General features: G+C 43.2%; 2 protein-coding genes across 8 annotated transcripts in view; one reads left to right on the top strand and one right to left on the bottom strand.

The window, feature by feature from the left end:
- LOC126556322 (ras-related protein Rab6) overlaps window positions 1-21,002 on the bottom strand; it is a 467,299-nt gene that overhangs the window by 74,463 nt on the left and 371,834 nt on the right. The gene's annotated exons all lie outside the window — the stretch shown is intronic.
- LOC126556050 (insulin-like growth factor-binding protein complex acid labile subunit) lies at window positions 12,699-14,396 on the top strand. Its single transcript, XM_050211225.1, has one exon. The coding sequence runs from the start codon at window positions 12,710-12,712 to the stop codon at window positions 14,339-14,341; it is 1,632 nt and encodes a 543-aa protein (XP_050067182.1). The 5' UTR covers window positions 12,699-12,709; the 3' UTR covers window positions 14,342-14,396.

The raw sequence follows: 21,002 nt of genomic DNA, 5'->3' as shown, positions 1-21,002 counted from the left end.
TGTCTCGAGCTAGTCGTGTTAGTTCATTCGTCTGAGTGGCTGTGATGTGATACGAGCCCAATAGTAGGGGGAGCGAGTGATAGAGAGAGAAAGAGAGAGAAAACGAGAAAACAAAGCATAAATGTCAAACACGTTCCGTGCCCCGACGATACTCCCTCGGTGGTTTTAATCAAACGAACCCCTGCCGGGACATGGGCACCCGTCATCGTCTAATGATGCGACCGGGAAATCGATGGAACAAGAAGTGCTTTATCGTAGCAGTCCCGGCACGATTCTCACCCCGTATCGATTGACGTACGCTCCATCCACGTCCCTTTGCGAGGCGGCTGTGTACTTACCGCCCGTAAGGACCTCTCACGAAGATTGGCAGTTTTTCAAATGCGTCTTGAAATAAACCTTTAAAGAAACATGTGTTCGTTGTCTCGCCGATAGCTTCAAGGGAGGGTTGGGATGTTGTATTTTATGGCTTTTGCACTGTGCCCGTTGTATTACGAACAGTGCGCTCTGTGTACTTATCATCAGTAGGTTTATTCGTATTTTTTCTGACTTTGTTTTATGCTTTCGAAACCCATCTCAGTTTGTACATTTGCCACACGTGGCTAAATCACGTGTAGCAATTTATTTTAGATGTCGCCTTAGGTGTTACGATGGTGCACACATTGCGTGAAAAGTTGGATTGCCATTTCATTAGGAAAATAAATTTACACTACTTTTTACTTAGCCAGTTCTTACTGGTTTCATTGACTTAATCAAACACTAGCTTCTTTCTTAAAGATTTGTTTTCCTATTTTGATTTTAAAACAGCTTTTAGCTCTTCTTTGAGACTATCCGAAGTATTGCGATTTCATACTCACGCCTGTTGGTATGCAATACTTCTCACAAATTTGTTTTCGGGATACGGTTTCGGAAAATTTGAATTCATGGACCTAAGATGGCTAAGAAAAAGCCCGTCCATACTAAGGGGGAACGGTTAGGATAAGATTCGTTATTCGATTCTGCTGTGTGCAAAATTAGGACAGGACAGAAGCTCCGATATTTGTTTAAAAATATTATTTTAAGAGAATTTCACAATTTTTGAGCAGTTTTTCACAATCTGTTCTCAATAAGTAAAGTAAATTGTCACGCAAAAATGGGCTAAAGAGTAATATAGGCCCTCAAGTTGCACGCAGCAAACTTACATGCAAGCTCGACAGTCGTTTGTGATAATGGCTGAGTAGGACATATTGAAAATATTAAAACTATTGGTTTATAAAATCCAAAAAAAAAAACTTATTTAAACTAGTTTTAATAAAGTTTTAGTAATTCAATCAACTTTCTATTCAAAGCATGTTTAGATATTTTTTTTTCGTATATTGAGCCATTCAAATTAAAAAATATGACTCACTATAGAATTATTTCAATTACAGTATGAACTGTCTCGTTTAAATGATGAAATAATAAAGCAATACGGCCTGGCCGTCCCTGATGAATAAAAAAAAATGATGAAATAAGTTAGTGAAATGTTTTTATAAATTAGTCTTATACGTAAGCTAGCCTTTGCGACACGCAACAATAATTTCAAATAACTTTTCACATTTTAATAATGTTTTATTTATTGTCCTACGCATAACGGTCACAATCTACCGTGATTTTTCAAACAAGCTTGCATGAGATGAATCCCGTACAACTTGAGGGCCTTTGTTACTCTTTAGCCCAAAAATGTTCTAATAAAACGAACATTAGCATGTGTAACTGGTGATATTTTTTTACACAGTAAAAATTCATTCTGAACGATTATTTACAGCTTGTAAATCAATAGAAATAATTGCATTACAATCCGACATAAAATAATTCGAATTGTAATCGCTACTTTCATAGTGATTTTATAATTGCTTCAATGTAATATGTAATGTGACGATATAGTAACACGGCCTTTAATAAACGAAACCACTTAATCCGCTTTTATTCAACGGCTGTATTGAAATACAAAACCTTTCGCTTGACACCTGTCAAGTATGTTTGAGCCCATTAACAACAATAATGGGGTGGATCATGTTAATGTGGAAAAAGTGCTTTGATGCTGATCGCATCAAGCATTTTCCCTCCGCAACGACAATCGTTTTGTGTTTGTTTAGTCCTTTAACTACCAAACTGCCCGAGCGGAAGTGTTTAAATATAATGAATTTGTGTGCAGAGCGAGAGCTGTCTCAAATATTTCGTTACATCTCAGAGTTTCCCCTGATTTATTTCTTGCCGTACTTTAAATACATTCCGCTGGCGTTCGGGAATGTGGTGTAAATGACAAACCGACCGTCGTGCACGTCAGGCGTACCATCCTAAATTTAATGAGCATGATTCATTGACAGAGATTTTCATTCTAGCGCATGACTATCCATTGTCATGTGAGTGTGGTTTTTTCCCGTACACGTAGGCTTCCCTGAACGACACGACTTTTATTAGGGTGAACCACCAAGTAATGGGTGTTGTTTCTTTAAAACTTTTCCATCAACCACCTGCGAAAAGATACGGAAGGTGACACCATGAAGCGCACCGTTTGAAGTGTACCTCTGTAACTGAGCCATGTTTTGCAGACTCTCTTTGCAGCTTGGGCGTACGATGGTACCCAAACTCCTGCCCTGGCGGTGTGCATGTTCCGGTCCGTTTGCAAAACCCTCACCGGGCGGTATGGTGAGGAGGGCAGGATGTGTACGTACACGATGACAGTTAGTTTCTCCTGTGTACCAGTCAATTCTGAGGGGTTCTCCGGTACCGATACGAAAAGTACAAATTGAACCTGCTATTAACAGCAAATTTCGTACGCAAATATATGCCAAAGACCGCGTGTTCGGCAGGCTGTTTTCGTCTCGCTCGTCATCGAGAGCGCATCCTAGTACGGACGACCACGAAATGGGTTACTCTTGTTGATGGTAGCTGGTGTCGTTGGGCTGTGTACAGGGCTGTTGGGTTTTTGAAGTATAAAATACATCCCCTAGATGCCACGCCAATGGGTCGGGAATGGGGAAACGTTTAGTGTGGAGATTTTTTTGTTTAGTGTTCTCTCGCTTTCTATGTGTTTCCCTGCCGGGAGAACACTTGCTAGTAGTTGGCCGCGTGCACTAAGGTCTGGGTGTGATGGGTGTGGTGCATTGTTTGTTCAATCGTTGCTCTTCATTCCCTTACGGTTGCTTTTATGTGGTAACGTGCACACGCCACGAGTTTGTTGAGGGGCCAAACTTGAATCAGAGGATTGTTTGTAGAATTTGAAATTTTACCTTCTGACAGAAACTGATCGGGCACGACGAACGTACAGCACAGGTGGTACAGCGAAAGGATGCAGCTTGGTAAGGGTAATTCCGGCTGCTAGGTTGAGGATGTGTGAGGATGGCTAATTTAAAACATTTTTCAATCCCTAAAACCCCACTGCTGTTTCCGGTGGTCCAGGAGCAGGAGGTGATCCTGTCACGGCACTTGAACACGTTACGAGTCAAGTTCTCCGGGTACGGTGTAGCTGTTCTTCTTGCTACGGTGGAGCTTGTTTGCATACCCACCCGACGCCTGGCTCGAAACGGGGTTGCAGGGGATGCATGCGATCACGTTCGGTTTGTTTTCCAGTGAACGCTGGTGAACGCACCTGAGCTTCGGAACGGCTTCAATCGGCCATCGGACGTGTTTGCGAGCTTAAACTATGCGGCAGAAGTGACGTGACAACCTTTTCCACTCTGTAGGAAATCTGATCCGTGCGAACCGTTACCGATCCGCGGTAGGCAAGCAAACAGAAACCCAACGTCAGTGGAGAACCCTTCGAAAGACTTCGATAGTTGGGAGATTCATTAGCAAGTTGTCGGTAACGATTACTCTCGGCCTGTTTGGCTGGGATGGATTTGAACGAAGGGTGGTGAAATCTTGCAACCACTTGGCTAGAGGGTACATCCTTTCTCTCTCTCTCTCGCTCTCTCGATCTCTCAAAAGGACATCGAAACGCTACCGTACCAACTCTGGGCCATGGATGTTTTGGGGGTGGAAAATGGAAAGCAAAGCGAGCTAAAAAAAAAGAAAACGCCACAGAAGCATCGCATGCAAACAAACAGCAGACAGCTAGTGCACAGGGAAAAAGTGGGCACGGGGGAACGGATGGTAGCGGGATAGAATCGCATAAATATTCATAAATGCGTCGTGTTGTGTTGCAAGACAAATCGGATTCGCTACGGCGGTTGAACGTGGTTTAATCTTGTACGGTTTGTTTGTTGCGCCATGGACGTGGGTGTTGTTTTCGTTCTTGTTTTCGGTGTGTTCCGGCGGTGCGGTGGTGCCACGTTCTTCTTTTTTTTTTTTGTTTTTGCGCCTCACTGCTCGCCGTATCATCTGGCCACTGTGCCATGCTGCGGCACGTTGTGCGCGACCCGATGTTTTTCGGTGGGAAATTTTGCATTCGATTGTTACCGTTTAGTATTCCGTTTAACGCATTTGGGCGGGTGTGTGGAGGACTCGTTGTACCCACGGGTAACGGGTTCCGAGCGGCCAATTGGCCCTCGGCTGGGTGGCCCTGTATGCAGGGTGGTGCTGGTGAGCGTGATCCAAAGTTTGTACATATTATTAGGGGTAATTGCATAGAGAGTAAAGCGATACAATAGGTGAAATATGGTGGAAAATCAAATTTGCACAATGGGAAAGATAACACTAATACGCAGACGACTCTTGGTCGAAGCATGAGGGAATCGGAACGTCAGCTTTAAATAGCACCGTGTATTGTGTGCAGGAGTTTGGTGCTTTAAAATGTAATGCTTTAAAGCTTTAAGGGGAATGTTTTCGGGAGGAAAAATCATTGGCAAAAATACCTTTTTTTACAAGTTTACGTCGAAATTCTAAATGTGGTTGGCGATTAGTCCGATTTTATACGCCTGAAAATATGCTATTAGCGTGCGAACAGTGTAACCAACTAGAGTTGGTAAAGTTTCTACTTTCTTGTGAATTTTAACGTAATGCTTCGCTATTTTTCATGAAATGAACGAACGATACAGGCTTTAAGTTCATTTTCTAGAGGAGGGGGAGGGGTAGCGGTCGTCAAAATGCCAGTCAGAATCATGAAACAAATAGAATCATACCAAATTTGTGTAAGGAGTATATAAACTTTAAATGATCAGACATTCCTCTGCATTAAAAGCAGAATCGATTCGAGGGTTTATTTAAACTCATTGGTTTGAAACCTTTCGTTTTACTGCTTGTATGTATGTTTGTTATAATTGTGCTCGCTGTATGAAAAACAAGAAAGCAGGGAAATTAATAAAGTTTTATTCTTATTTCTTCATTTTTCGGATAATGCACCGGATAATAATGGATAATTTTGGATATTGCACCGGGTTGAGAACCGGTGAATTCCACTCAAATCGGTGAAATACTGTCCACTCAAAATGTCATGCTTAAAAGAAAATTTAGAAAGCCTTGCTTTCAGCAAAGAAGAGACTATATTTATAAGCCAACATCTTAAACAGCTTATTCGATTTGTAACAAAAAATAGATAACAAGAATTGTTCAAGAATTGTTATAAGAATTGTTCGGATGGCTCAGGTGGTTCGTCAAGGGTACGTCCAGATAGCTTGGTTTCTAGTTGGTTTCTGTATCACAAATTGTCTATGACCCTATCCCTAACAATAATACTACTATCGCTAGTGTTCATTTCTACTTTATCTAGTTCGTCTGATGTGCGTTTACGAATGCATACCTTTAGGCGCAAACAATAATACATTTCAATAAACATCAATAATAAAATAGAGCCATTTTAATTGCTGGTTAATGATTAGCGATTTTTTATTTTATTTATTTATTTATAAATATTTATGACAGTCCAGTGCCGTGTTTTTTCATCAACACCGCTTGTGTTGAATAGATTTTCACAGATTTATAAGGCATTTCCTCCTTATTCTTTGCCTTATCCCGGACATACCCGGTTAGTGCTAGTAGGTAGCGCTACTAGGAAGCGCTTTCTGTTGACTGTAAAAAAAATTAAGTGCTTATTGCATTTGTTTCTGATTAATGTTTCTTTACTTTGAAATAATTTTTGGCGCCGCTTCTATCTTTGTAATTCAGTACATCAAAACAAGAAAAACGTGTATTATTTTACTGTCCAGATAGCTATCAAGCAAATAGAAATAGAATGGAAATAATAAAAAGAAATGAAAACTGCACTAAATATGAATGCACAAAAAGTGCGATAACAGCATCAAAATTACACAGAATGTACACACAAACACATGAACAAACACACGCACAAAAAACAATCAGCAAACAAAGTGCGCATTGCACACAATTGTAATAGACAAAACATGTTGTAGGCCTTCTGTGACACCGACTGAATCTGCTGCAGTCACAGCACAAAAGTGCCCATGTTGGGGGCACATCTTAGTCGCAACAATGAGAGGGAAGCGCGAGAGTTGAACAAAAAAAAAAAAAAAAAAGGTCGAAAAAAGAAAAACAAAACAACCACAAGGGACATGCACCGATATGGCAGCGGGGTGGGAACGGTAGGGCCACAACAAACGGCCGGGGAATTATTTATGTCCACGGAAATGGTTTGCTACGTTTTGTTGATGGTCGCCGTCGGTTTGTGCATCGGGAAAGCTGGAAAAGCGGAAGCACGAACGGTAGTGATATGGTCTCGGGACCGCACAACGACAAAACGAGCTGCACTTTACTTTCTAATGTGTCCTGTGCGGAGACAAACGGGCAGTAAGCCGAGGGGGGGGGGGAGCTCTGATGCATATCCACGGTGTGACAGTGTGCAATGCGGTAGTTTGTTAAAAATTTTACAGGAAACAATTTTTGCTTCGGCGAATTGTTTTGCCGGCCTGGCTTCGTCGTTGCAACGGGTTGATATCTCTCTGTGTGTGTGTACGTGCACGAGTATCCTTAGATAGGGTATGCTTGGTTAGTTTTTTTTTTGTCTATTTACCTTAACACATTTCACTATACGCTTATCTTATGATAGAAGCGAGATAGAAGCTTGAAGGCAAACGTTAAGCATGGAAGCAGGGCAACTGTAACGAATGAACAAGACAAAAACCGATGGCAACCACTTCTCCCGCAGGATGTTGAAAATAAAGTCATAAAAATAAATTTTCAACTGACCTGCTAACCTAATTATGGGGAAAGTTGGCTGCATATCGTGCTGTGTGCATCTTTCTTTTTTTTTCCAAATCCTGAGCTGACCTTTTTTTTATTATTTGTTCGCAGTGCTCAAACAATCGTCACAAACATTTTGCAGGTTTCGTTTCCGCTAGAGTTTCTTTTTTTGGGAAGGTGTGAAGCGCTGCCAAACCCGTTTCCCGGCACATTTCCGGTGGATGCAGCGCGGACAAGGGTTCGGCAGTGCGGCAGATCCTTCCTTTCCCACAGGCGGTGCAATAAAATCTACGGTCTGATTGTTCACACGTCCACGATTTCATCTACTTTGCACGGTTGCTCGGAGCTTGGTTTTATGGCACTGCGACGGCACTGGGAACGCTTCTTGTAGCTGTCCACGCTCCGATGAAGCAAGACAGAGTGCAGTGTGCGAGTATTGTAGGTCAGCTAATTGGCAGGGGAAAAAAGCAAAGAAGGCATAGCTTAAGCTTCATTTGTGCTTCATGAAATAATAACTGAGAAGGTCTTTAGGATATCCCGTGATATCTGGGCTGAGGTTTTAAGAAGAAGTCATTCATCTTTTTTTCGGGTGACACTTATCGGATAACTCGTCCTTGGACGACTAGGGCTGATCTGCAGAAAATTGCACGCAGTATTGCTTTTATTACTTTATCCCTCAGACACCTCGATCAGACAGGGGCTTCTGTCGCTGGGAGTTAGTAGTTGAAGGTCCGCCTTCACAAACGTCACTTCCAATTATCTCACCCGGTCGATGGAGACTAATTATTTGTGAAGTTTGGGGTTTACGCGTCAACACATCTGGAGGGTGCACCCAGGCAAAGTTGGTAGTTAATCTCTAGGATAAGTTAGTCTACGGATGACCAAAGGATACGAGTTCGCGTGTCAGTGCGAGTTTTGTCATTGGGGGCCAATGAGGGTAGCGGGATGTTGTATTTGCTGGAGTGGAATGGACGGGACCGGGGCAAAGTTTGGTGTCGGCAAAGTTATGTTTCTTTGGCGATGATTAACTTCGGTGTGGTTATGTTTATTCCGGTGATTGAACGCGACAAGAAATCGATTGACAAGGGCATGCAGTTACTTTTTCCCAATTATATGCTTCGAAACTTATGATGCAAACATGAAACATGCTTTTATAAAGCAAAATTACAACAGTCTAGAATTAGAAATAGTTTGGTTCTTGCATTGAATGACTTTTTATTTTAAATTAGACCATTTAGACCATAGACATTTTAAAATATTTATCCATTCGCTGCATGATGGTCGTGGTGATAGCAGAGCTGGTCTTCTTCCTGGGTATCAAGTTTCATCCGGGTCTGTTTGAGCTGACTTTTTGACTACGTAATATAACAAAATTTTAGAAACCCATTATAGGGATTAACCGGAAAAAGTGCGAGAAGACAATATAATTTGTTGACTATAACTTGAAAGAAAATGGTGCCTCTTACAGCAGATTTGGTTATCCTGGCACGAAATCGTCGTTCAAATTGTTTTGCCACCGAAAAGATTTTGCAGTTCGAGGGCATACGTTTATCAAAAAGTCACAAAATCTAAGAGTCCTCATCGTTAAACTTTCATCTAACAAGCGTTCTCGTCATCCAAGAGACCTCGTCTACCAAAAAATGTCTTAGTCGAGGTTGCCTTAACCACCAACAGACCTTATTAGCTAAAGAAGCCTCATTGTCCAAGGAGTCTTTACTGCCATCAGAGCTTACTGATAAAGGACTTCAACTACCAATAGATCATTTTCTCCAAGGTGCACTATTGCCATTCATGGTCGTAGAAAGAGTTCACTCCATTTCAAAAATCTTGGATCAAGACTCTGATCTGATGGATTTATCGCGTTCTCCTTAACATAATGTTAGATGTTTTTCCTGGACGTTCTTACTTAGGATGAGTAAGATGCCTCCATCTTACTCAGATGGAGGCATTTTTTTCGAAGAATAAACAACCAATCTTGCACTCGATGATTATACCCCTAAGATGTTCATATTCAGGAGCGTTCCCGATCGTTGTCCGGCCATTTTTATCCAGACCCTTTCCTCGTAGTGAGGATCCTGCCGTCTTACAACCATTGATTTAGTTTACAAAAAAAGTAACATTGTATTTATGAAAACAAATAATTTTTTAAAGCTCATATTTTTACTGTATTTGACGAACAAAAAGTATAGATTATTAGATACATATTTTAACTCACAAAACACGATAAGAAACACGCAACACGGCACATGTAAACAATGTCACACCTGTCTTAAGTGTTCAATCTATGCTTCATCTTTATCGATCGGTGCGTCGGAATGTAGCCGGCGTTGAGATTGTTGGCTGTTGGTAATCAAACGCCAAAATGTTAGTAGCAGAAGAGAATAATTTTGCCCCGCAGCCACGTTGTTGCTTTGATGGAAGATTTGTGATCGCGGGCGTAGATTAGCTCAAAACCACCACTCTACCACTTCCACAACCAAGCATCAACGGCAGACGGTACGGGCATGATTAGGTCCCCGTCGAAGCGGATCCTAAATTGTTTAGCAAGAGCTGCTCATTTCATTTCCAACGTTGTTACATGGGTTTTCGCGGCAGTGCGGCATTTGAAGATTTGCGCCTCCGCTCCCTCACTGTCGCTAGCCTCGGGGCGAGAAATAAGTCGATAGATCGTCACGGGGTACAAACATTTGGTAGCTGGAATATGGTGCTCTGAGGTAGAGATTTTTCACCAAAATTCCAGACGTTTACTTTTACCATTCGCGCTCAATGCTTTGATGCTGGAACGAAACACTAGCATGAACGGTTGCGCTGTTGCCGTACAAAAAAAAAAAGTCTTCTCAACGCTAGAAGGTAGTCTTACCGCTCACCGCTTGCGGCATTATTTGTCCTGAATTAGCAGTTTGCAAGCCCGCACGGTACGGGTGTGCGGTGTACATTATTTCGCACATTTCTTCGGCAACCGAATTTGCTTTGAAATGTGAGCTGAAAGTTTCTCTCGCTGGTTCCTTATCTGCGAGGTGGAATATCAGCAGAGGGGCGGGAAAAAATTGATTACACTCCGGGGATTGTTGGGGAATTGTTTGAGACCGGTTGCAAGCAGCTCCCCGGGGCCATGCTCCTCGACAAGCTCGGTGGAAAGCAATAAATGTTGTTCGGAAGTGTATATTCTTACAGCCCAGCCTAGGATTCTGGGGAATAAGTTCACTCCCGAGGTACACATATGGCGGTGTCGGATTTTCACACACAGCAGGACAGGTGGGTCGGGCCCGTATCATATCCTAATATAGTACTCCTTCCGGCAATGCGGTGCTACGGTGCTCCGATATCCTTAAGACGACAGTTTAATGCAAATAACTCGCCTCTCGGTACACAGGGAAGGCACGTACACAGGGTCACAGGGTTTGAGATGGAGTTGTCTACATGTGTCGTGCAAAACCGTTGGAAGGCTGGTGAATGGAGGTAGGCCTCGTTTTAGCCCGGTTCCGGGTAGAACAGAACGTTATCAAATTCAATTTAGCCCATTGAATCGTTTATTAAAGTAAGCTTCCTTTAGACGCCCGTACGTGGCACATATCCTCACCGATTCAAGCAGTCAAGGGCGTCATGGTTGCGAGAAACAGCAAAGTTTCCATTCTGTCCTACCGATTCATTTTCAGTCTTACTTTCTGGAACTGAGACGACTTTCAAGATTTGGTTCCCCGTTTGAAAAGGGAACCTTGAAGAAGTGTGTGCTGTGTGCGTATGTCTTCTTTTGCTGAATTCCGGAAGTGGTCCGAACCATATTTTCTCCCCAACATACCTCGAGCACATGTGTGGGTGTGTGTGTGTGGGTTGCAAATATATACCATCCATTTTGGAAAGTTAAGTGCGAGCGTATGCATGCTTCGCAGCTTAGCTTTCCAACCTTTGCACAAAGACGAAGCACAAGAAGCTCAAGATCTTTCCTGGATCTAGAGGTGGTACGCTTGCCTGCCGATTGTCGCCATTGAAATTGCTTAAACTTTATCATCCTCCACTTTAAGCTGTCAGATGAAGTAAATAACGGAATTATTGGAAAAGTTGTTTTACTGAGTGGGAGATCATTCGGCGTTGGTACGTGTCGGTGCCATTAGACCGGTTGGCAATCGTTTCTATCCTCGGCTGGCTGTGCTGTGCTCCGTACCGTACAGTACGAATGGCCGTGCGAAGGAATGAGATTTCGTGAAGGGTTTTTCGTGGAAAAAACACTCGAAAAAAAAACGTGGATAAGGAATGAGAACTTGGCAGAAGTTTTAGCACTTGACTCATCGCAACGCTTCACCAAGTAGTACACTGCAGTAGAAAAAGTGGGAGGGTGGTAAGAAAAAAAAAGCCCCCCGATGAGAAACGGCATGAAACGGTTTTAAATGGATGGGCGAGAAAAAGTTAATCGTTGCCAGAAGTCGCAGGCAAAATGCAGAACCCGACTTTTGAATCACAAAATCAATCCTCAAACACTAATCCATCGTAGCTGGCAGCAGGTGGTGCCAACCTTTGGCGCAGCCGTTTTCGATCTGCTCCCCAACACGGGATGGAAAATTCGATTTCATCTTAGCTTTTCACACCGGCCAGCTTATCATGTTGTTGATGTGTGCACGGGCAGCATATCGCGTTAACGATAACGACTTCAGCAGCTCGCTATCGAATTGCCGTTCGTACACAGGCCTTACATGGGTCTGGATGGACGGTGCAATGCTTCGTAGCAGGTTCCTTTTTTTTTACTTTTCCACACGATACATGTCACTTCAAGAGCATAGGTGTAATTTGATTTCTAACACTCGAAAGGTCCCATCGCAAATTTCGTTAGGAGGAGTGTGAGTGTGCAGATCTTGGCGTTGTAGTTTTTCCTTCGTAACGTGTCGTGTACGCGTTTCGAATGGATTGCGTGCTGAATAAATAATTTCCACATGCGTAGCATGATTGGCAAGATCAGGAAAAAAAATGCTAACGTTAACGGGAAACGTGTTTAATTTTATTCCTTAAAAAGTTTAATCGAGTTTGAACTGTACGCACACGTGTATACTCTACTCTATGGGACATTTTGTTAGGTTATGTTTCGGATGTATCGTTCCTGAAAGAATGCAAACACAATTTTTGAGATCCATATAGTATGACTTTACAGCGATTCTTGATGTAGTGTTATGTTTCTTCTTATGTCTTTGTCACCATATATATATATTTAAACAATAATGTTCTTAGCGTCCCGGTGGTATAGGCGCCAACGGCGCCGGTCTTCAAACGGCAGGACCGGAGTTCAAATCCCGTCCGGACTGTCCGTCCCACCATAGTGAGGACTAACTAACCAACTACATGGTATCGGCAGTCTAGTAAGCCATTTCGATGGCCGACATGACCTTTGAGGTCGTTTTAAGCCAAGAAGAAGAAGAAGAATGTGCTGAGCCCCATGGGTTTCGTTCTCTTCTTCACTTATTAAAATATAGAAAGCCGAAAGAAGTCTCAGAGACTCAAAGCCTTCATGGATAAATTAAAAACCATATTAAAATACCTTTAAGTAATCTTACGATGTTTTTCTATCTTTTTATTTCTTCACAGATAATACACCCACAATCCAGTGCAAAAAGTATAAATTTTCAAAATGACACTCATCATATCGTGGATCTTCATTCTCGGACTAATCGTACCGGATCTATCGTCGAGTCTGCTGCACTGTCCGCACCGGTGTCACTGTGATGATGAAAAATTGGACGTCAACTGTGAGGAAGGCCATCTGGACGTACTACCGATCGCGCTCAATCCGTCCATCCAGCGACTGGTGATCAAAAACAACAAGATCCGCATCATTGACTCCTCGATACAGTTCTACTCGGAGCTAACGTTGCTCGATCTTAGCTTCAACTATTTGTTCAACATTCCGGATCGTACCTTTGGACATCAGCGAAAATTGCAACAGTTGCATCTGAACCATAACAAGATCAGCACTATCTCGAACCGAACCTTTGTCGGATTGGGTGAGCTATTAGTGCTGAATTTGCGGGGCAATCTGATCGATCAGATCGATGCCCTTACCTTCACACCGTTGGCAAAATTGGAGGAGCTAAACCTCGGTCAGAATCGAATCGCTAGCGTTGGATTGTCCGTCAGTTCGTTTGTGGGAATCGGTGATCTGAAGATTCTTCTGCTGGACGACAATCTGCTGAGTGTGATTCCATCGGCAGAAACGTTCAAGCCCATCGATAAGCTGGCGGAATTGTACATCGGCACAAACTCGCTCCTCACCGTTGAGGATGGAGCGTTTGCGGTGCTTTCGGAGCTTACGCTGCTGGATCTACGAAGCAGCTTGCTGCCAAACGTGTCGGAAGGTACGTTCAGTGGCATCGAAAACCTGAAGTCACTGAATCTAGCTGATAATCGATTCGTGCATGTCCCGTCATCAGCACTCGCTGCGCTGCGCCGTCTGGAAGAGCTGGAAATCGGACAGAATCACTTCGAATCAGTACCGGCTCACGCATTTCGTGGACTCCCGAATCTGAAGCGCTTCGAGCTGAAGGGATCTCTGTACTTGCGACGTATCGAGCGAGCTGCCTTTCAAACAAACACGAACCTAGAATCGATAGTGATCGAATCGAACAAGGCACTTACCGTGCTGGAGGAAGCAACATTCGCTGGTTTGCTTTACTTAAAGCATTTAAGCTTGCGGAACAATGGGCTGGAGCGACTGGACGAAGGTATGCTGTCGTGGAACAGTCTTCGCACGGTAGACATCTCCGATAATCCGATCAACTGCGATTGCTACTACTCGAAACTGCTGCAACGGCTGCAGTCAGCCTCTCGCGTCAGTTACAATGCAACGGGCTGTCCACATCACCTGCCCGATCAGTGGGAGTGCGAGTACATGCTGGAGAAGAACAAGAATCTTATCTCGGTTGTCGTGCCGCTGGTAGCGATCGTCACAGCGATTGCGTTGGCGTTCTATCGATTCCGCGGTCTGCTGCGTGAGTATGTGAAGAATGGGTGCAAGAGTAAGGCAGCGGCGAGTGCAACGCCGGCCGGACCGGCCGGCATGCCTGTGCTGCCTCCGATAGGCCGGTCGGAGCTATCGACTGTGGTGGACTACGAGAAGACACTCACCGATGATGACTACGTTATACGATCTAGCAACCTGTACCATGGTGGCGTTGGGCAGCCAATTCTGAACGGATACCCGCTGTATCTGCAGCAGAACCCGAGCGTTTACTACAACAAGCCGCTACCGATTACCGAGTTATAGTATTGAAGGTTGGAGGAATGCGACGCTAGCGTGTAAGTTGGTTCTCGCTACCGGTCAGTCACTCCTATTGCAAAAAAAGGGTTTTAAAACTTTAAACTCACATTCCATTTATCTATAATTTATCTAAGAACGTCCTAAGTGTGGTTAAATGTATAGATAATTATTTTACATTAACCAATGCGGCTTGGATACATACGAAGACATTCCAAATGATCGTTCCATTACGATCCATACGTAACCCTTAAGTTGATTGTGATGTTTTGTTCAGATAATCGTGTACATTTAAGAACGTTTTGCTGTAAAATATTGCTTGAAGTCTAGTTTGAAATGTTTGATAAACGTGCTGAATGTTAGAGCATTCAATGCGTCAATATGGTGTGTTTCTCGATATCGTTGTGTATGATTAAGTGTGCTCTTAAGTTAAGGGACGATATTTTATTTCCAAACGTAAAGGTCTTGCCTTGACTGTATGATGAGAGGGCCATCAGTACTTTGAGACTAATTAGATGAGCGTTAGTTTGCAGGGTCGTAGTATAAGCAATAGATTCCTATCACTAAGCTCTTTCTGAAAAAAAAGTATAGAAACACATGTAGCGCATACTTAACGTCAAGGAACATTGGAAGGTGTCTTGCTTCCCATCTTACAAATGAAAATCAACAGCAATAATAAAAGATTTAAACAAAATTACAAAACAATCGTAAATCAGCTAGCTCTACGAAACTAGACATGAATGTTAAACAAAAAGCAACTCACCCCCTTTTTATCACTAACTGCACTATCATTAACGCGTCCTCCAGTTCTGAATACTCCTAGCGTCAAACAAATAAACAAAAAAGCATAATCCACGTACAACACTTACGAAGAAAAAAACCTTTCCCACTTCAAGCCCAAACTTTGACCCAGAAGCGTTTGCACCATTTCCACCTTTCTAAGCTCCGAATTTCAATTTAATCAAAGTTAATTGCTTTTTACTGTGTTTCGCCGTCTCCAAAAAAGCATACCACTGCAGAAGTACAACAATTGAAACCTTCCGCCCGCCGTCACGGATAGTGGTAGCCTTACCGTTCACTTCTTAACCCCGCGTATCGTTTTCAGGCACACCAAAATTGCGATACACGCGGTAAAAGGGATCTGCAATGGTGCCTGCAGCAGCCTTTCGCTTGCATGCCCACGGTTACGGTGGTCCTTTTTCGTGGTAATTGTAATTATAATGTGTTGAAGTGTAACGAGAGAGTAGCGCAAAAGAAGAAAAAAAAAACCGTAAAGAAAAGTGCTGTAACAAACACGTCGCTTACGAGCGTTAGGTAGATAAAGTGGTAGAGTTTAATCCCGTTTGCATTAATCCAAAGACTCACGCGACGTCTGGAGACGGACGGAGGGATAGAAATTGAAAGGATAAACCCAGCAGAGAGCAACAACTAACCACAATCCTTTGCATTTTTTTTTCTGAGCTCCGACAACCGCCGGCCACGGGCCGGAAAAAGCCGGCTAGCTAGGAATGCGGAAAAGTTCCACATTTGCCATGATTATCCGTTTGTTCCTTCGGCTCTTTCTCGACCAGCTTTCTCCAGCATATATTCGAAAGCTTTACGGTGTACGCGTGTGTGCTTGTGCCCCTAACAGACGTAGGTTTGTATTTAAAGTGAACTGAAAGGGAAGAGCTGCCAGGCCTTTTTTTTTTTTGGTAAACTTTTTTCCACCGTGCGGTCACGGATGCGTGTCATTGGGAGACAAGAGGGGATACTAGGTGGTACACATTCCAGGCACAGAGGAAACCTGGAACGGTTCACAAAAAGAGGCTCTAGCTACTCTGTCTGGGTCCTGTGTAATTTTTTTTTTTGGTCCTAAACGATAGGGAAACCCGGGCAAGTGCCTCGGTTGGTGGTACTGATGAAGGTGATGATGGTGATGATGGTGGGAAAAATTAAAACAAACGATTTGCGAGTGACTCGCTTGCTCACCTCCGGCAGGCGCCTGCAGTTCTAGCGTTCTTATCGGTGCTTTCACGCCGGCTTGAACCTTTGCTGGGTTGCCCCCCCCCCTGGAAAGGGAGTGGAAAACTGGTCTGCAAAATTAAAGAGCAACCATGCGCCTCCATTCTCGCCCCGTTCGTATGGCGCTTTAAGCAATATTCACATTGTTTTTAAGAGAAGCTGTTCATTTTTGGTTGTTGTGTGCAAATACTGGTGGTAGCCGTCGTCATTGTTTTCGAACCAACTTTAGTCCACAACACAAATAATGAGCGCAAATTTCGGCCACCACCAAGCAGCCGGCTCGACTAGCAATAGTACGAGTACCCGGCAATGCTGGCGCTCGGTACCGGTGGTTTGCATTTTCGAAATAAGGGAAGCGTCGCTGGCCGGCTACTTTTACTTTCACTCTCGGGCAGGAGTTTGCATTTTCCTACGCTGTGTGTGTGAATGTTTGTTCAAACCAAACCCGAGACCCAGACCTCGGCCGTGGCAAACTGGAACGTGGGGAGGGTTTTCAAAATAGCAATACAAATTATGGATTTCCACATTCATTGTTTTTTTGGTGGTGGGCCAAAATGGTATTTCGCTGGCCGGAAATGGTCCGGCCTGGATAAATGAAAGGAAGAAGAGGAGACAGAGAGAAGGAGAGCAAAGGGATAATAAAACAAATGGAGCTTCACCACCGACAGTGTCTGTGTGTGGATGCGGAACGTGCGTCTACAGCTGCGGTACCTCCGAGTCTCGAGTGGATTGGTCTGGTGTGGTGGATTTTCCATTTGAATTCCCCTCGAATAGCTCACGTTACATGAATCTGTAATTACCGTTGGCAGCCGTTTGCGTGGAAATGTGAAGCCGGGATGGAATACTCGCCAGTGGAAAAATGTGTATCCTTAGAACGTAGCGCATTGTCTGGTCGATTACCTTTCGGCTTCGCTGTGTGGTTCGCTACTTTCGAAAGTTACGCTTCTCAACCGTGTAGGCCTGGTGCTGCTGCGAGGCTCTGTATCTGATACCATTGCATAAATATAGGACACACGTGCTTCTTCGGTGGCATTCATGATGTATCGAGGTGCGGTTTGGTCGTATTTTGAATTCCCATAATGCTTGTCGACCGGCACTTTGGCGGGCTGGCGCAAGTGGGAAATTCTACACACCTTTTCGGCAGACAGACATACCACCAGTAACGAAGCGGTGCGTTGTGGTTAGAAGCTCTAAAAATGGATGCATGTTCGTGTTTTTTTTTTTGCTCAGTTGTTGGTACCCTCACCAAGCTCGTACGCACCCTTGAGGCTTCACGCGGATGCTGCGGATTCCGTGGAAACGAGCATGATCATTACTTGGTCTCGCGGCATGAGGTTCGCGAGCGCACTGTTGGTGAGAAGATAAACATTAACAGCACATTTAACACACACACACGCGCGCACACATACAGGTAGGCTTTTGTGGAAGTTGTTAGATCGTTTTTTCCTTTGTTTTTCCTTTCGTTTCGTGGACCGTACCCAGTGCCAGAGTTTCCTCACCCTTGCGTTTGTTCGCACTTTTCCTGGAACGGAGATTGTTATACTAATGCTTTTCGTGTTCTGTACGTTAAAACAGTAGAATCATCGCATCGGATTTTTGTTGTTGTCGGGCCAGCTCTCGTACAGAGTAAGTTTTACTTTCATCGGTGAAGTTTGAGCGTTTGAGGAACGGCAATGATGTACCGCAGCTCACGATTGTTGGAAGAAAAAGTGTTCACCATTGTTTTCTGTTCTTGCAGCGTCTGGGACGTTAATAATGGTTGGCCGGGTGCCCACTTGTGCACTAGCGATTGTTTTTTTTTATTGTCTGCGTGGATGAACTACCACTACGGCCACTATTACTACGGCAACAATGAATAGTTTGTTTTCCCGGTGCAGGAAAAGCGCTGTCCGCATCATTTACTACGGATTGTTTGTGGTGAAATGAATGGAAAAAAGCTCTTTGTAAAGCAGACGGATTACACAAAAGCGACAATTGTGAGTCGCTGTTGGTTAGGAGAATGTTTTTATAGTATTTAAAGAGGAAAGAAGTGATGTAAATGTAGAATTTGCTTGATATCTTTATCATTTGCATGTGCTTTTTGCGCTAAGCGCCTAAAGGTATGCAATCCGTTGTTTGATTAGGTTAGCTAAAGCTTTGTGTTTCTGTGTTTTCAAGATTACATTTTCTAATCAATATCATTACTTTTTCGTTCAAATATTTGACATGGAATCGATAAAACTTGCAACCTCGCTTCCGCTATAGTAGCTTCGAATTCAATTTTTAAATGATTTGTTAAACGAATTTTCTTTCCAACACTTTCGAACAATGTAATATGCAAATTAGGGGGAAAAAAACGGAAGCTATCGTAAAAATAGGCACAAATCCACTTAATACTAACCTTGTCTTCTCAGCGCCGGCACACCGTTCTTCTGGCACACAACACTGGATAATGTAATAAACTCATCGAAATACTTTCGCCACGATTTTCAGCCTCCCCTTCTCTACTTTCTCCTCTCCCACTTTGCTAGCTCGTTTGTAGCGATCGTGTACGCTGTTCCTCGTGGTAGGAAATTGTTGAAATTTTTCCTGTCACTTACCGCACCCAATCAACCCTGTTCGGTTGGCTGGTGTGTTGTAAGCGAAGCTTTCGCGGCATTGAAAGCCATACGGAGGAGTTTTGCTAATTTTTACCACAAGCCTAACACGTGCCATGTTGTGTTGGGGTGGTGGGTTCTGTCACCTGGTGCAGTAACCGTACCGTACCTCGTATATGCTGATCCGTGCGAGTGACTTCGAACTTTACGGGAAAAAAGAGTCAAAATGTTTGATTAGATTAACAGGTAATTGAGTGCAGCTGTGTGGGACTGGGCACGCTGTAGGAAGGTTGGTTGATAACTTGTCAAACCACTTGAGCATATTTGTGACGGTAGAACGAAAAATCAACCGACCGATCTGGTATAAAGGGAAAAGTTTTCCGGTGGGAGGGCCAACAGCAAAACAAAAAAACAAAAAAAAAACCTTACCAAAAGCGGGAGATGTTGTACGAAACATAGGGAAACTCGGTAACCGATCCTAGGTGATGGATAAAAAGTTTCCTTACTGGAATTTTGAGCGAGAAAGGTTTCTGTTGTTGCTGCTACTTCTATCGCTTTCTTTTTTTGTTGTAGAATTTCACCGGAAAAATTCATCTTCAACTAGATCATTTCCACACACGCATCGAAGTAAATGTGCTAGAAACAAAAGGGAAAGAAAAGTTCATTCATTTGCATATGGCGTTTCCCGTCCATCGTTTTCTTATCGCCGGTGGGAAGGTTTTGAGGGGGTTTTAGAGTGGCTGAAGGTAAAACCAGGAAAAGAAACATTGCCGCTTACTTTTGCATCCCACGTTCCGAGCTAATCAGCTAATCGGTCGGCATAGAATGATGAGTCTGGTTACAAATTAGCCCAAGCGAATATTTTGATAAAATCGTCCACGATCTCATGTTTCGGGCGGCAAAAGCACATTTCCTTACGTGTTGCCACCGTATTTGCATTGGGAGCAGTTTTTTTTTGTGTTGTTGCGGGTGACTTAGGGCTCGCAAAGATATTTTCCAACCCGACTCCGACTCCGAAGTGTGGGTACGCGGATGCGGAGTGTAGTAATTAGGATAAATTATGTAAATGTGGATAAAGTCGGGCTCAAGTTATTATTTTATTTATCTTATCCGTACTCCCGACCGCGTCGAATTAGTAGCACGTCAGTGGATTCCGGGCGCCCGTGCTGGCAGAACAACAAGCGGGAACCGAAAAAAAAGGAACGCTCCAACAGGGAACGTGAGAAGGTGTTTCGAGAGTGAAAGCTGCAAGTGGCTAGCCGAGGGGTTTTATCATTTGCCTGCCATTACGCAAAAGGGATACCGTGGGCGAGCGATGATCCATCCTTGAAAAGAAAGTAAAAGTGATGAATATTTATAAGCTCCCGGCTTTAGTTTTGCCAGGATGCGCGGGGTACGGGTAGCCAGACTAGACTTCGGTTATCTTTCGCCGGCAAGGTGTTTCTTGAAAGGGGAAATATTTCGTCGATTTAAGTTTTTTTACAAAGCGCGATAAGGACCAGCTGATACGGGAAGGACCACGCTACGGTACGTTTTAAATGAAGTTACGGAGCTTAGAATGCTTAAACTATCATGGACACGATGAAACCATAGCTCCGATAAATTAAATATAGAATCTGATACAGTAAACCTTATCACGAATAGCAAGTTTTGGCAAAACAATTACTCTACTACAAAGACTAACGATTGAACGGTGAAGGAGAGCACAAGTGTACAGTGGAAGAGAATGATAATAAAGAATGTCAAATAAGTGAAGCTAAAAAATTAAGAAAAAAAAATTACATGTCTTTTGTATAAAACTGAGAACAAAAAAACACAATAAAATACCAAATCTCTCAAACAAGTAATCAATGGAAAAAAGAATGAAAAGATAAAAACAAACATTGAAGTAGGATAGGCAAATAGGAAATAAGCATTTGATTTTAAAATGGAAGTAACAATGAGAGTAAAACTTAAAAATAAAGAGCAAGATAATCGAAAATTTGTGCGAGAAAGAAAGCAGAAAAAAACAGCATAATTGACAGGATAACAGTGCGAGAAATCGCTTGCCAAAATTATCACAAGCATAAATATCAATTCATAAGCCAAAA

Source organism: Anopheles maculipalpis, chromosome 2RL, assembly GCF_943734695.1.
Source record: "Anopheles maculipalpis chromosome 2RL, idAnoMacuDA_375_x, whole genome shotgun sequence".
Lineage (NCBI taxonomy): Eukaryota > Metazoa > Arthropoda > Insecta > Diptera > Culicidae > Anopheles > Anopheles maculipalpis.
This window is presented reverse-complemented; position numbering and strand designations above follow the sequence as displayed.

Coding starts and splice junctions, on each gene's coding strand:
- LOC126556050 (XM_050211225.1), top strand. CDS start 12,710: ATGACACTCATCATATCGTGGATCTTCATTCTCGGACTAATCGTACCG.